The sequence below is a fragment of the Odocoileus virginianus genome, chromosome 4 (genome assembly GCF_023699985.2).
Source record: "Odocoileus virginianus isolate 20LAN1187 ecotype Illinois chromosome 4, Ovbor_1.2, whole genome shotgun sequence".
Taxonomy (NCBI): Eukaryota; Metazoa; Chordata; class Mammalia; order Artiodactyla; family Cervidae; genus Odocoileus; species Odocoileus virginianus.
The window spans coordinates 1,018,784-1,035,763 of record NC_069677.1 but is presented as its reverse complement, the minus strand read 5'-3'; the positions used below and the strand labels follow the sequence as shown (position 1 = coordinate 1,035,763).

The following is a 16,980-nucleotide window of genomic DNA, read 5'->3' as shown; positions in this document are numbered from 1 at the left end:
ACTCTAAGTGCTGGAGCTTGCTCAAACTCATGTCCATCGAGTCAGTAATGCCATCTCATCCTCTGTTATTACCTTCTCCTCCTGCCTTCAGTCTTTCCCAGCATCAGAGTCTTTTCCAAAGAGTCAGCTCTTCACATCAGGTGGCCAAAGTACTGAAGCTTCAGCTTCAGCATCAGTCCTTACACTGAACATTTTAGGATTGAGTGGTTTGATCTCCTTGCAGTACAAGGGACTCTCAAGAGTCTTCTCTTCACTATAAAGTTCTTACATAGTCTTCAAATGTGAAAATGTCACATTAGTTATGGTAATGTATATTAAATAACAATTGAGCTTGAATATCTCAGTACAGAAACATTGATTTATGTCTTATTTAATGTTTGGGACAGAATTGAGTACAAAACGTTGCTAGCACATTTTCCCAGCCTTTAATTTACTATACCTTCAGAGTAGGTTTTTCTCAAGGTACCTGTTTGGTCTCACATATTGGTTGCTATTTTAAACTTGAGTTTTGGGGTGGTCTCTGTTCCTTGGCTCTATGATAGGAATTCTCAGCCTAAGTGAGGTGCGACTGGGAAGGGGAAACACATTGAAACTACTTGAGGGAACTTTCTCAGACAGCACAGGTATCACTGATTGTATTTATGTGAAGTCATCTGTGTGCATTTGCATTATTGCAGATTCTTCCATCTGTATTGCACTTTTTAAAACTTGGTATTTATAAATACTTTCCCTGTCTGGCATATCAAACCATTTTGGTGTTATTCCTTGTATTATTGAAATGTCCGGTTACCTGCTTGGTTTGTGAATGCATTATTTTGACATACATTGGGTTGAACTTTTTGGCCAACTCAATATTTTCTTTCATATTCTCCAACTTGTTGACTATTTTTTTCATCTATATTCCTTTCAAACTCTAAGATGCCTTTGCATGACATTTTTAAAAGCTACTTAGGGTGATTTCATGTGCAGTCAGAGTTGAGAAACAATGCGAAGAACTTTTACCAGTAGCTCACTGGCAACCTATGGGACTGGCATGTAAGTCTTCATCCTGTTAATGTTTGCTTTTGCTGATAAAATACAAAAGTAGATTGAAAAAACTTCAATAATAATAGATGCAGAGTAAGGAGGCTTTCTTTCTTAGGCCTTCTGAAGTAACGCTTCTCAACTTCAGATGCCATTAGAGTCATCTGAGGACCTTCTAAAGTTCCCAATTCCCAGTCCTCACTCCAGACCAATTAAGTTAGAATCTCTGGGGGGCTGGGGGTGGGGGGACACAAGCACTAGTATATTAAAATCCTCCTGAGATGATTCCAGTGAATAGCCAAGTTTGGGAAACATCATTATAAAGATATTTATTATCCCCAAATCATAAATTAGTGCATATTTGGTTTTAATTAACAGTTAAACTGCCTTTATTAGCTCCTGTTTATCAACTTTCAGAGCCAACAGCATCAGTGGGTCTTAAAACATGAACCCCAGCCAGCAGCATCAGTATCACTTGGTGTACTTAACTAGAAATGAAAATTTGGGGGCCCTACACCAGACCACCTGACCTGCCTCTTGAGAAACCTGTATGCAGGTCAGGAAGCAACAGTTAGAACTGGACATGGAACAACAGACTGGTTCCAAATAGGAAAAGGAGTACGTCAAGGCTGTATATTGTCACCCTGCTTATTTAACTTATATGCAGAGTACATCATGAGAAACACTGGACTGGAAGAAGCACAAGCTGGAATCAAGATTGCCGGAAGAAATATCAATAACCTCAGATATGCAGATGACACCACCCTTATGGCAGAAAGTGAAGAGGAACTAAAAAGCCTCTTGATGAAAGCTGAAAGAGGAGAGTGAAAAAGTTGGCTTAAAGCTCAACATTCAGAAAACTAAGATCATGGCATCTGGTCCCATCACTTCATGGCAAATAGATGGGGAAACAGTGGAAGCAGTGTCAGACTTTATTTTTCTGGGCTCCAAAATCACTGCAGATGGTGATTGCAGACATGAAATTAACAGATGTTTACTCCTTGGAAGGAAAGTTATTAACAACCTGGATAGCATATTAAAAAGAAGAGACATTACTTTGCCAACAAAGGTCCATCTAGTCAAGGCTATGGTTTTTCCAGTAGTCATGTATGGATGTGAGAGTTGGACTGTGAAGAAAGCTGAGCGCTGAAAAATGGATGCTTTTGAACTGCGGTGTTGGAAATGGCTCTTGAGAGTCCCTTGGACTGCAAGGAGATCCAACCAGTCCATCCTAAAGGAGATCAGTCCTGGGTGTTCATTGGAAGGACTGATGCTGAAGCTGAAACTCCAATACTTTGGCCACCTCATGGGAAGAGCTGACTCATTGGAAAAGACCCTGATGCTGGGAGGTATTGGGGGCAGGAGGAGAAGGGGACGACAGAGGATGAGATGGCTGGATGGCATCACTGACTCAATGGACATGAGTTTGGGTAGACTCCAGGAGTTCGTGATAGACAGGGAGGCCTGGCGTGCTGCGATTCATGGGGTCACAAAGAGTCAGACACGACTGAGCGACTGAACTGAACTGAACTGACCCCAGACCTATTGATCAGAAACTCTGATGTCTTTTTTAAAAAGCCTTTCATGTGGCTTGGTTCATGGTAAAACTTGAGAACCATGGATCTATAGCATTGCAGACCAGTGAACTCTGCTGTATTTGACTGTGATATACTACTTGTATTTACTTTTAACAGTCCAAACTCAGATTACTTGTGTTTCTTGGGTTCAGATGCAAGTTTTCTTCTCCAATATGCCCCAGAAAGCCAGTGATCACTTGCTATATTTTAATAAAATTTGCAGTTCTCCAGATTACAGCTTGGGTGGAAAACTATATGTGGATAGCTAAATCCACAGTTATGATATAATCATTCCTATACTATATAGCAAAACCATTTGGATTAGCAAAATTTAATAATAGTTTACTGTTTGCTAAGCACAGGCACTGTTTTAGCCACATGATTTCATGACACCGTAAGAACTGGACATGACTAAGTGACTGAACAACAACACCACTATTAATATTACCCTTATTTTGCAGATGAGGAAATCTGGTTCAAGGAGGTAAGCCCTCTGTCAAGGTCACATAACTTGGCAGTGGTGGCACTCGATGGGAACCTAGGCAGTCTTTCTTCAAAACCTATGCTGTGCTGCCCTCTTACTGTATGTATGGTATGGAAGCACCATAATGATAAGAGCTGTTCTTTATTGATCTATTCCTGTGACTGGTACTGTGCTAAGCTGCAGTAACCCCTTACCACATTTAACTCTCACAGTTAACCTATAAATTGAGTATATTTAAATACCATCCCACTCTTCTTTATAGATGAGGAAATTGAGCTCTAGAGGTGGAATAAGCTACCCAATGTTAAAATGCTTATAAGAAGTAAAGCCAGGACTTGAAGCTCTTTTTTAAAACAATTATTGGACTTCTATTAACTTAAAAGAAATAACATGCTATTAACTTAAAAGAAATAACATGGTAGCTAAGGGTGCAAGTGTTGGCATCAGAAAACTTGTGTTCATGTGCTAACTTTGTTACTTTGGCTATGTCCTTTAGTCAAGTTAATTTCTCCCATAGAGGTATTACCTTTCTTATAGGGTTGTGAGGATTACGTGAGATAAATGGATGTAAATATGCTATGAACAGGACCTGATTCACAAGCATTCCATAATGACTGCCAGTTTGGGGATGTTAAAATAAATGCACTAGTCCCTCTGTATTTCTCAATTTTTAAAGACATTCTATAGTGCATTTGTGTTTTTCTCAATATTTGGATCCAGTGTTTTAAAGATGTTTTAAGGTGGGAATAAAACATGTTGAGCATATTACTTGAAAACAACTAACATGCTGTTTAAAAATAAGTTTGTTATTTAGTCGCTAAGTTGTGTCCGACTCTTTGCGACCCCATGAACTGCAGCCTGCCAGGCTTCTCTGTCCGTGGGATTTCCCAGGCAAGAATACTAGAGTCGGTTGCCATTTCCTTCTCCAGGTGGTTTTCTTGACCCAGGGATCAAACCCAGGTCTCCTGCCTTAGCAGGCAGATTCTTTACCACTAGCACCATTGGGAAGCCCAATATTACCAATAAATGCATAATACACAGTTTTTGGAAAATCATTGTGTAACATGAAAGAAACCAATAGAATATTATATAGCTATTTTTCTTATTAACTTGAGAAATAATTTATATACAATAAAATACATCCATACATATGTTTAAAGACAACAATTCATTGACTTTGGCAGTTGTGTATGCACACAGCACTATCAGCACAATTAAGACCATTTCCTACATCTCCAGAAGAGTCTTCTGTTTCTCTGCAGTGCATCTCTCCCTTTGTTCCAGCTTTAGGCAACCACTGATCTGCTTTTGATCATCATAGATCTGTTTGCATTTTATATAAATGAAATCACACACACTGTAACATTTCATACCTGGTTTCTTTCACTCATCCTAATTGAGATTCATCCATGTTGTGTGTATCAGTTTCTTCCTTTTTACTTCTGAGTAGTATTCCTTTGTATATATATTTATCCATTCACCTGTCAATAGCCATTTTGGTGGTTTCCAATTTTTTTGCTATTGTGAATATGGCTGCTATGAACATTCACATATAAGGCTGTGTATGAACAAATTTTTTATTCTCTTGGGAAAATACCTTAGACATGGAATGGCTTGGTAAATATTTAACATAAAGAAACTACCAATTGGTGTGTCCAAAGTGGTTGTGTTATCTTTCATTTCAATAGCGGTATATGAAAGTTCCATTTGCTCCACATCCTTCCACATTTGGTACTGGCGATTTTTATAAACTTTTACCCATCTCAGTATGAAATGTGTGCATTGTGGTGTGCAACTCTCTAGAGCCTACTCTATGCATCTTTCCATGTGTTTATTGACTGTTCAGATATCTGATGTGAAGTATTTGAAGTCCTTTGCCCTTTAAAATTTTAGGTTTTTTTCTTATTGAATTATGAGGTTTTTAAAAAATTCTGGATGCAAAGTTCTTTGTCACATATTGCGAAATTGTAGCCATTTAAAAACAATGTTTTGTAACCAGTAACATTAGTTAGGTGCTTAAAAATAATAATGATCTCTGGTTGTGCCACGGAGCAGTTGGGAGAACAAACTGCTAAACTGAGAAATCTGTCAAGCCAAGTCTATATTTTGTGCACTTAGAGTCCTGCGACCAAAGAGCCCACAACATAAAATATTACTCCTAAAGACCAACAGAAATAACATAGTATAAAATAAATAAAACAAAAATATCTCCATGACATATCTTTGCTGATGAAGGTCTGTGATCAGGGAAACTGAGCCATTTTGTATTATTGGGCATATCTTTCAAAGTGTTCAAGTTACCAATAGAGCATTCTTGGATAATAATCATTAGCTAGACATACATATTAAACTGGGATGATAAACTGGTTGGATGCTGGACTTTCTGTTTGGCTTTGATCCTGAATCCTGGGCCACAAAATGGGCGGGGCCACAGGACAAATAAGATTGAGCTGACCCAGAAAGTCACTTCCGGCAGCGCATGCGCCTGCAGTCCCCTCCCGTCTGGAAGGTGTATTGGCGTTGTTATGGTAACCGCTGTAAACGGAGAACTGGGACTGATGCTGTGACTGCGAAAGCCGAGCGCCCGCGGAGTACCTTCGGTAAGCCTCGTAGTTCCCACAACTTCCCCCTCAAATCTGTTAGTGAGTCAGGGAGCAGTGAGCTCTATTTGGACTTCTCTTAAACTGAGCTAGTGTTTTCCGGACTTCATTGAAACATACTCCTTATCCTGTCTATGGATCAGTTCGCTAAACATTTGAAGTGACAGCATTCTTAGGAATGGGATTTCACACTGCAGATACATAGTGGACACGGTTCCTGCCTGCAACGAGGTCGTAATCTAGCTAGGGAGGAAGACAGACAACTGGAGTCTGAGACCGGGCTGAGCCAAAAGCAGGGGAGGTGGGGTGGTTGGTGGGAAAGTGCCTGGGTTCTCAGTCAACAAGACGCCCCATCCCACGCTAAGCGGTGTGACACTTGGCAGGTTGACTTTCTACACTTTAGTTTCCTCATGTAGGCAGGGAAGGTGGTGGGTGGTGGTGCTTACTTCATGGTTTCCTGTTACAATTAAACAGGATAATACAGGTCAAGTATGTAGCACGTGCAAGACCCAGTAGGGTAGAGTAGCATACAAGTAGGCAGCATGTCCAGGCAACCATTGAGTTGTCCCAGTTGGCTACTGACTAGAACTTTTGGGAAGGAGGAGGGGCTGAGGAGGGTTCAGGAAGGGGGAAGGTGACAGGAGATGAATTGCAGACTTTACAGTGAAGACCTTTGTGCCACACCAAGGAATCCGAGTTCTTATTCTGTGGCAATGAGGAACCACGAAGTTTTAAACAAGAAGAGTGGCATACAAAAAGCTGAGTTTTAGAAATATAAGAGGCAGTGCAGAAATGGACCAGAGAAGGGAGAGAATGAGGCTGTGGTAGTGGTAGAGGTGAGACAGGATGGGGACCAGAACTAGGATGGTGACAGTAGGACTAGAAGGCAGAGAATGGATACAAAAGGCATAACTGGGCACTGGGCAACAGGACTTGGAAGTCAGTTGCATGAGTTGGGTGAGAGGAAAGGATTCAAAGAGTACCTGCTCTGCTTTCTCATCTGTAAAATGTACCTAACTCATGGAGTTTTGAGAAATACATGAAACAGTAAACAGTATGTGTAAAATCCTCAGACCTTTGCTTGACACATGGTAAACATTAAAAAACAAAACAAAAACAAAACCATGAGCTATTATTCTCCCCACAGTTGTATTTCACACTGTAAAGTAAAAACTGAGTGTCTGTTTTTATGCAGGAACCTAGGACTCTCAACGTGAGTGGCTCTGGCACACTGAGTTTGTGAGAGTGAGGACTGACTCTGAAATCTCTAGACAGTGAATCTGAGTAATGTCACCTTGGGGAGCTCTCTGTTTGGCTTCCAGCCAACCTCCTTCTAGCAACACATACTCTGCATCACTGTGTACTGTAATTTTCTTTTTTCTTTATACTTCTTCAGGGTTGACTCAAAACTTCACAGTCTACCTAGTGAGTTGATTAACAGGGTTAGCCATAGGCTGGAACAGTGAGTGTGAGTCTAATGAAAATAGATGTAAGATAGTTTTACAAATAGACTCCCAAACCTAGCTAGTTTAGTTGTATAAAATAGGACATGGTTAGGAACACACAAATAAGGTTTAGTGATTCTAGTTGGCCACAAATGGATTATGAAGAGTCAGTATATAATGAGCCTGCTCACCCCACTCTGGCAATACAACGTAATATTAGGCTACCTTGAAAAAACACAATGTCCCTAACCAGTAAAGTGATGGTTCATATCTTCTGGAAAGTGTCCAGGTTCTTCAAAGTACATATAAAATTGGGAGAGGTATATGATGCACTGGGAATTAATTTCTTGATCTGTCCAGATGCTGAAAAAAGTTGAAAGCATGTTAGTGAGAAGTAGTTGAAAGAATTGAGATGCTTTAGCTGGGAAAAGAGGATCTGGGGAGGAAAGTAAACCAGCTACAATTATTTGAATGGCTATAGTAAACAGAAAAACTTGTCCTGTGTGTTCCCAGAAGAATAAGGGCCAAATAGATCCAAACTGCAGAAAGGGGGATTTCGTATAATATAAAATGAGCTTACTAAGAAATAGAAAGTACTCATTAACAGAATGTGCTCACTCTCTTGATATGTTTAAATTGAAGCTGATGTCTTTTGGTGTGTTCTTTCATTTGTTCCTTTATTCAGGAAGTGATACATTCATCCCTATTTTATATAGTGAGTGTCAGGCACTGTTCTTTGAAAACTTTAGTGTATTAACTCATTGAGCTCTGAGAACAACCTTGTGAAGTAGGTATTGCACTTTATAGTTGAGAAGGCACAGAGAGGTTAAATGCTTATTCAACACCCCACAACTAGTAACAGGAAGAGCCTAGACTGCTTTTCTAGTGGTGCTGGGTTTGAGCTGTAGATGTGTGACTTATATTGGGTGAGAGGTTAAACCAGATTTAACTTCTTTCAACTGTCAAGATTGTATGGTCATATTTATTGAGCCCTCGCTGTATTAAAGAGAATGTATAGTAATTATAGTAAAATCCCCACTTTCCAGTACCTAACAAAGAGTTTGCTCTAAACCGCTGATCTTTACCTCTGGTTCCTATTCTCTGGCTGCCCAAAAGAATTACACAGGGAGTGAGACCGTAAGAATAGTATGTTGTGAAACATTTTCCAAGTGATTCTAAAGTGCAGCCAGAGTTGAGAACTGTGGGTATAAAAGATCTCGTTTAATATTTACAATGATTCTGCCAGAAAACCTTATCATCCCCATTTTACATATAAAAAGACTAACAGGTTAAGGGATGTTAGGAGCTTGGCCCTTGGCCAAGCTAATCTTTCTTTCTTGGTCAAACAAGAGACCAAACAAGTCTCTCTGGCATCAAAGCCTCACCAGGTTACAACTTCCCAATTCCTTCATTCTAAAAGAATTAAAATGAACAAAAAATCAAGAGGGGGTGTCATTGTTATGTCAGTGCAAGAAAACAGATGGATTAAAGTCTATGTTCAGAAGATGAAGATAAGTGATAGTCATCCTACCCTCTCATGCACTGATCATATAGTGTAGATCATAGCTGCTTTGGGATATATCTTTCTTTGGAGATCAGAATGGTATAATGATGCAGTAGTTCAGTTAATTTTCATAGTATTCTTATAAGAAGTTTTCTCTACATTCCAATTTTACAACTGAGGAATTGATGTAAAGTTTTATTAGCTAGTTATGCTGCAAAACTGGGATTCAAACCTGAATCTAACCACAGATCTGATCCAAATAGAACTTCTACTTTACCTGCCAGCCATACCATAGAAGAATGCTGAGGAAACAGGCAATGTTTAGTGCAGGGAAAGGAAGACTTAGAAGAAAGATATAGTAGGTGTTCTCATCTACAAGAGCTGAAACAGAGAGAGAGGACAGGAAAAACTTCTCATGTCATTCCCCTCCTTAAAGACCTTCAGTGGCATTCAACTGCCATAGAAATAAGTTCTAAACTCCTTAGCAAAACTTAGAGACATATAATATAATATTTGTCTCTTAGAGACATATGATATAATATATAACATAATATATATATAATATAATATAATATAATATAATATAATATAATATAATATAATAATCTGCGACCTGCCTCCTCTTCAGTGTCCATTTTACTCTCCTGATCTAGCCAGTAGCCTGCTTTCAGCCCTTCACAGATGCAAACATCTCTCTGAAGCTCCGTCACTTCCCACTTCATGCCTGGCCAACCTCTTCTAATCTCCCATCTCAGATGCCTCTTTGCTAACTCCAGACATGGTTTCATCTTCTTGCTATATGTGCCCACAGCACCCTAATTTTTGTAAAACTCATTACATTTTAATTGCTTGTTTAATACCTGTCTTTCTAAACAAGCTCCACTAAGTTAAGGGCTGTATCTTTCTAGTTCAGTACTGTAATTTAGTGTAATAAGACTTGATACAGAGAATATGTCAACAAATATTTAAATATTGAAGTTGATTAGCAACACCAGGGGAATTTGATGTTGGGAAGAGGAAGCAGAGGGGATGAACCCAAAGCAGGATGGCAGAGAGTTAATTTTAATGGTGGAGCATTTAGGGAATGATGATGGGCTTAGGTGGTGTTTCACTGTGGACCTCTGGAAAACCAGAGGGTACCATGGTAACAAGTTTGCCTGGAGGAAAGGAGTATCTGACTCTATTTTGCCACTCTGCAGAGGTCCCTGATGGTAGTTGTGGCCTCCTGCTAGTAAAGTCATTTCTGATACTGTGTAAACATATGATTGTCAACATATATGGTGTTTGGTGCTTGTGGAATTTGTTGAGGGGAAAAAAAAATTCTGATTTCTATTTTATACTCTCCCCCTTTCTCTGTCTCAATTTTATGCTTACAGAGAAAATGAAGGAACCAGATGATCAGGATACTGATGGGGGGAAATCAGATAGATCAAAGAGTGACAGAAGGCAGTCTCATTCCTCTAGATCTGCATCAAGAAGTAAGTAAAGATTATAGTATACACTAGGGGCTTTATTATTAAATTTAGATAAAATAATTTTTAAAGAATGCATATCTAAGTTTATATGACAGAAAAGTTTACTTGTTTAATTCCCTTACTAAACTCTTAAGTTGTTTAGGGGGCAGATTCTGTGTTTTAATCATTTTATCTCTAGCTTCTAAAGAACAGAGAAGCTACTGTCATCTCTATATTGATAATGACCCAGCTTCGCATCTGGTCTGGCTCCTTCCTGTCAGGTCTACAAGGTCTTTAATGGGCCCCTCTGATACAGTGTAGTGGAAAGAGAATTGGACTTCAGTTTTGAGTCCTGGGTCTACTATTTAGAGATGCTTGATCTTAGATAAATTATTTCAGCTTTCTGCACCTCAGTTTTCCTACCCACAAAATGACCATTGTAAGCTGTCTGAGAATTAAATTGGATACCATACGTGGAAGAATATCATCACATGTAGATAGAAGGGAAAGTGAAGAATTTTGTAATAGGATTTTTAAAGGACTGCTGGTTCTTTCTGACTGGGCATCATGGTGTGAGGTAGTTTACTGGAATCTTGACTTTTTTAAGTTTCTAGTCCTAAGTCTAGCTTCAGAAATACAATTTTTACTATTCACCTAGAGGAGATCAGGTCCTGGGGAAATCAGTTTACTTATAAATTGTACATTAAGTTCTTTCAGTTTATCTGAGGCATTATCTGGCTAATCCATGATTTCTCCATATTATGTTTTATTTTAGGTGTTTATCTCCTCTTGTTTGGACTTTTGTAACAAGGATCTCTACTCAAGTCATCCTGTCCATACCTCCACTAGAGTTATCCTCCCCAAATATCACTCTCCTCAACAAACTTCAGTTTGCATCTCTTTTGTTTTTCCATTTGCACTTTTCTCTGCTTCCTGCATTTATGACAGAGGATTGTCTACTTTATAGTTTCCAGTTCTTTGCAACATTTTCCTGGATGGGTGGATTTAATGATAATGACCCTTTGTCCAGCACTGCTTGTTAGGTTTTTCTTTCCAAGCTCCACTTTTCCTATCAGAGCCCTTCAACTAGGCTCAGAATATTCATTTTTAGAAAATTGATTTACTCCCCTTCACCTGTATTCACTGCCAATTCCATTATCCTAGCTGGCAGCCTTAATTCATTTCATGGCAGCTTGGGTATCAAGCTTTTAATATTGTAGTCTAGAGATGGGAAATAATATTTGATTGTGATAGTCACATGGAAGAGCTAAGATATCTGTTCAATGGTATTATTGGAGAATAGTTACCCAAGGATCCCTCTTGGGGCAATTCAAGAAATGAGGCCACATTTAGGTGTCCAGGATTATTTTCTTTCCATCCAAATGCATGAATCCTATAGAACCCTATCCTGTTGTCTTGTTGATTGGCTTTCTTACCCCATTCATATTAGTCTTGGGCCTTGTTTCTCATCTTTTACCTTCATCTCAGCTAGATCTTGGCTGAGACAGTAAAGAATCTGCCTATGGGTTCGATCCCTGGGTTGGGAAGATCCCCTGGAGAAGGGAATGGCTACCCACTCCAGTATTCTTGCCTGGAGAATCTCATAGACAGAGGAGCCTGGCGAGCTACAGTCCATGGGGTCACAAAGAGTCAGACACGACTGAGGACTAACACTTTCACTTTCACAGCTATATCTGCCAGGTGGTTCCACTTATTTCTAGCACACTTACCATTTCTGCCTTGTTATTCTGAAACTTTACCTGGCCCTTTCACCTGCTTGACATGGTATATTTGAATCACACTCATGTTTGGACTTCATTTGAACGTTAGCTTAGACCTGTTAGTAGCTCTGTTTTACTCCCATTCCAGTTCTCTTTCTCTTCTACCTTGTTCTAAAGAGAATAGTCTGACTTATTCCTGGGGTATCATTCAGAGATAAATAGTCATACCCAGAGAAGTTTATTCTTGTCTGTGTTTAGTCGCTCAGTCAGCTTTATCTTTGACATAAAAGTGAAGTGAAAGTTGCTCAGTCATGTCTGACTCTTTGCAACCCATGGACCATATAGAATTCTCCAGGCCAGAATAGTGGACTGGGTAGCTGTTCCTTTCTCCAGGGAATCTTCCCAACCCAGGGATTGAACCCAGGTCTCCCACATTGCAGGCAGATTCTTTACCAGCTGAGCCACTAGGGAAACCCTTAAAAGGTCCTATATAAATAATAGGTTGGTCAAATCAAATTAAATTGAAAAAATGATAGCATCATACCAGCCAATCTTTTTTTCTTTACCCTTTACTTTCTTATAAGTCTGTTTTGGTAGGAAATAGACTGGTAATGAAGTGAAAATGGAGATTAACTCACAGGAAAAGCTTGAAACAATTTTTGTAAAGCTACAAGAGTGACCAAATAAAATTATTTTTGTAGGAATTTTTGAGTTTAAAATTCATTCAATTTAGAGTGCAAACGAATTGGACATATTAGCTTCTTGGAAAATAAGAAAATATTTAATTCAAATTTAGAAATTATTGAAACAATTTATTTTTAATAGCTTCTATGAAAGAGGATCACAAGTCTATTGATGATACCACAGGTGAAGCATTTACTGAAGGGGAAGAATCATATATAGAGGATGATGTATCTTATGTGGAACATTTGGAAGGAAGTTCAAGTTCATTTCAAGATGATTATACAGAAAGCTTTGGAGGTAATTATTATTCGTTTTCTATCAGTGATTGTCCCTGTTTTAGTTTAACAGTTGTAAATCCATAAAAAATGTTTGCAAGGTATTTGGGAGTGATAAAAGAAAGAACATAAAGCATATTCTGATAGGGTGGGTTAGCAGCCCTGGAGCTGTATATTTCATTTCTGAGAATCACATACTCATACTGGATTTTTCTGGGCAGTGGGATGGTATAAGGAGAGATCAACCCTACGTTAGTGACAATAACTCTTCCTTGGAACTGATCATGTACTTACTGTCTTTTGAGACTGCTGTAACCAGGTGCTCACTTGCGGTGCAACTAGTGTTCAGGCCAGAAGTAGTAGTTACTGCTAAAGTATTATGGGCTAGATACATTCTTCTCGTCTTCATGAAATATGATATTAGGATTGATCAGACACTCTTCTTAGTTAAAATATTTTTAACTTTTTAGAATCTCGGTATATGGAAACTCCTGCCCCAGATGCAGAGGAGGCAGAGGAGGAAGTTAAGAAGAAAATATCAGAAAGCTGCTTCTACGATTATATGGAGCTTGTCTCAATGCCTTTTGTGACTCCAGATTCAAACATACCACTGGATCTTCTTACACTTGTGTATCCACTCCAGTCATGTATAATTTTGAAATTTCAGCTCTTTAGGTCATGGGTTGGCAAACTATAGCCATGGTCTTAATTTAGACTAAGCTTTTGTTAGAAGCCAAATAACCATAAAAAGAAATAATGCTTTTCTGGCTGTCATTTCAGGAGATCTGATGTGAAGGAAACCAGGAGGACTTTTATCCCCATTATCTCTACCAGCTTGGCACCCTTTCTTAGTGCCTGTCAAGTGAAAATCATTGATCTCCCTTCTTAAAACACTAACATGGCCATTCTCAGGCCTTAGTGCTTTCACATTATTTATCAGATAAGTTATAGAGAAGATAACCCTGAGGAGGAAACAGGGAACAAAAGTACAGATTTCAATAGGAGAATAAGAGTCTATAGAGAAATGTCAAATAGGATAATTAACAAGGGGATTTGGGGTTTGCTATCACTTTGTGATGTAGGTTTGTAAGGCACTGGTTTGAAGACAATTTCCATTAAGGCTTTTGTTTAGCAGTTTAGTATGCTTACCTTCCAAAGGGCAGTGGTTGTGACCACATGGCCTAAACACTGAGGTTTAGGCCCTTTCTAAAAGGGGTGCTTACAGAGGTAGGGCAGTGTACTTCCTGACTCAGTTTTGCTTTTTATTTAAAAATTGAACAGATTGTTATTTTAGCTTCTAACTCTGTTTCTCTAATCCTAGGTATAACTAAAACTAATTCACCGTGTAACTTATAACCTGGATTTTTCTCTCTTGAGGGCCTTTTTAAAAAAAATCTGTAGCCCTTGGACAAGTTACCAATGAAAGATATGTGGCCTTCTAGCCTATTTTTTCAAATGAGGTGGTTTATTAGTCATCTAGAAGCTTCTCCTGACATGCACATGCTCAGATAGCTTCCTGGACCTACTGGCGTTATTTCCATGATGACAGGGCCTTGGGCATATGTACTCTGAAAAACTTCTCAGGTAATTTTCATTGTGCTGCCTTCTCCTGACTGTCAACACTAGGGACTTGCTGCTTCAGAATACAAGGATCTCTGTTTTAGAGAGAGATGCCGAGTTTATAAATCAGGGAGTCAGAGAGATCTTGACTTTTGACTCAGTGCGTGAATCCTTTCTACTCATGCTGGATGAGTGAATTTATGAGCTTTGGGCTTGTCTTGATCACTTTCAAAACCAGCGGATCCCATTTTTGAATAGCTTCCATTATTAGAGAGCTTCTCTAGATCTTGAATCAAAATCTGCCTTTATGGATGTCCTGCATTAGACTTTGTCTTACTCTCTAGAGATGGAACAAATAATCTCTATTTCTTGTGAGAAGATCCAAGAAGTCAGCTGTCATGTGTTCCCCAGATACTTCTAAAATTCTTTATATATATCAGACTTAACATTTGTGTCTTCTAAATAATTTACAAAATATCACTTAAGCCACAGCATAATTTGTAAAAGACACTAAACAGAACTTAAGATAGTGTTTAAACATCATTTTAAAGTGGAGGTCCTAGATGGCTATGGATGGACAGTGAAGTCCCTAGGCCTTTGGTAAGAAATTAAGAAAAGATGCCAGAAGAAAGGATGAAGTAAAACACAAGGGAGTTGCAGATGTATCAGAACACATTTTTACATTTTCAGAGCTCTGCTTATGGACTGCCTTGTCTTCTGGGTTTAAAAGGGGGAGTTCAGACTCTAGTTATGCATTCATTCATTTATTTATTTAGCCTAATAGGCTCAAGACTCTGGTGGGCATTCCAGGAAACAGATAAATGAGAAGCAATCTCTGCCCTCAAGCAGGTTGTGATTGATTTAGAAAAAGAGTGTCTGGGAAGATACAGTCTTACCCGTTCTGCATTTGAAAGGGCTCTCAATCAATGCAGCTGCAAGGCAGAAAGAGTTTCCCCCTTGAAATCAAAGATGATAATATTAGATTAATGAGCATGTCTCTGATTCTCTACTATCATCCAAATTAGTGAGGGGATTGTACCTCATTTCTCCTTTCATAGTTACAGATGTACCTCCAGCCCTCTAGAGTGTTACACTGGTATCTGGGAAAGGGGAAAAGAGAGGAAGAAGAAGGAAAGGTGACAGCAGTGATTAAGGAGAGGGAAAAGGAGGGTAGACAGAACTTCCTGCCCCATACCAGGCTCTGTCAAGGCTGTATATTGTCACTCTGCTTATTTAACTTACATGCAGAGTGAGTGCAAGCGTGCTAAGTTGCTTCAGTCATGTCTGACTCTTTGTGACCCTATGGACTGTGGCCCACCAGGCTCCTCTGTCCATGGGATTCTCCAGGCAAGAATACTGGAGTGGATTGCTGTACCCTCCTCCAGGGGATCTTCCTGACCCCAGGATCAAACCAGCATCTTTTGTGTCTCCTGCATTGGCAAGTGGGTTCTTTATCACTAGCACCACCTGGAAAGCCCTATATGCAGAGCAAAAGTGAAAGTCACTCAGCCACGTCTGACTCTCTGCAACCCCATGGACTATACAGTCTATGGAATTCTCCAGGCTAGAATACTGGAGTGGGTAGCCTTTCCCTACTCCAGGGGATCTTCCCATCCCAGGGATCGAACCCAGGTCTCCCACACTGCAGGTGGATTCTTTACCAGCTGAGCCACAGGGGAAGCCCATGTGCAGAGTACATCATGCAAAATGCCAGACTGGATGAAGCACAAACTGGAATCAAGATTGCTGGGAGAAATATCAACATCCACAGATATACAGATGATACCATTCTAATGGCAGAAAGTGAAGAGGAACTAAAAAGCCTCTTGATGAGGGTGAAGAGAGAAGAGTGAAAAAGCTGGCTTAAAGCTCAGCATTCAGAAAACTAAATCATGGCATCCAGACCCATCACTTCATGGCAAATAGATGGGGGAAAACTGGATACAGTCACAGACTTTATTTTCTTGGGCTCTAAAATCACCATAGAAGGTGACTGCAGCTGTGAAATTAAAATACACTTACTCCTTGGAAGAAAAGCTATGACAAACCTAGATAGCATGTTAAAAAGCAGAAACTTTTGTCACTTATCCGACAAAAGTCCGTATAGTCAGAGCTATGGTTTTTCCAGTAGTCATGTATGGATGTGAGAGTTGGACTATAAAGAAAGCTGAATGCTGAAGAACTGATGCTTTTGAACTGTGGTGCTGGAGAAGGGTCTTGAGAATCCCTTAGGCTGCAAGGAGATGAAACTAGTCAATCTTGAAGGAAGTCAGTACTGAATATTCGTTAGAAGGACTGATGCTGAAGTTGAAGCTCCAATACTTTGGCCACCTTATGCGAAGAATTGACTCATTGGAAAAGACCCTGATGCTGGGAAAGATTGATGGCAGGAGGAGAAGGGGATGACAGAGGATGAGATTGTTGGATGGTATCACTGACTCAATGGATATGAGTTTGAGCAAACTCTGGGAGTTGGTGAAGGACTGGGAAGTTGGGAAGCCTGGCATGCTGCAGTCCATGGGGTCAAAAAGAGAGGGACACAACTGAGTGACTGAACAATAACAAAAACCAGGCTCTGTAAACATAAGGGGCTATAGATTCTATTCTTTATTTGTGAGGCAGTCCCAGGTATTCTCCATAAGGTAAGAATAGC

General features: G+C 39.5%; 1 protein-coding gene across 7 annotated transcripts in view; it reads left to right on the top strand.

Annotated features, from left to right (window-relative positions):
• The window catches only part of LOC110128743 (cilia- and flagella-associated protein 44), a 148,611-nt gene that overhangs the window by 2,019 nt on the left and 129,612 nt on the right, over positions 1-16,980 (top strand). For 3 of the 7 annotated variants that reach the window (XM_070465931.1, XM_070465930.1, XM_070465926.1), the window contains exons 1-4: positions 5,508-5,684; positions 10,010-10,111; positions 12,634-12,789; positions 13,238-13,397. In XM_070465931.1, coding sequence (XP_070322032.1) covers positions 5,564-5,684; positions 10,010-10,111; positions 12,634-12,789; positions 13,238-13,397 — 539 coding nt within the window. In that variant the 5' untranslated portion in view covers positions 5,508-5,563. Of the gene's footprint in view, positions 1-5,506; positions 5,685-10,009; positions 10,112-12,633; positions 12,790-13,237; positions 13,398-16,980 lie in introns of those variants that run through there. The other 4 variants (XR_011487194.1, XM_070465928.1, XM_070465927.1 and 1 more) reach the window with 3 other exon arrangements.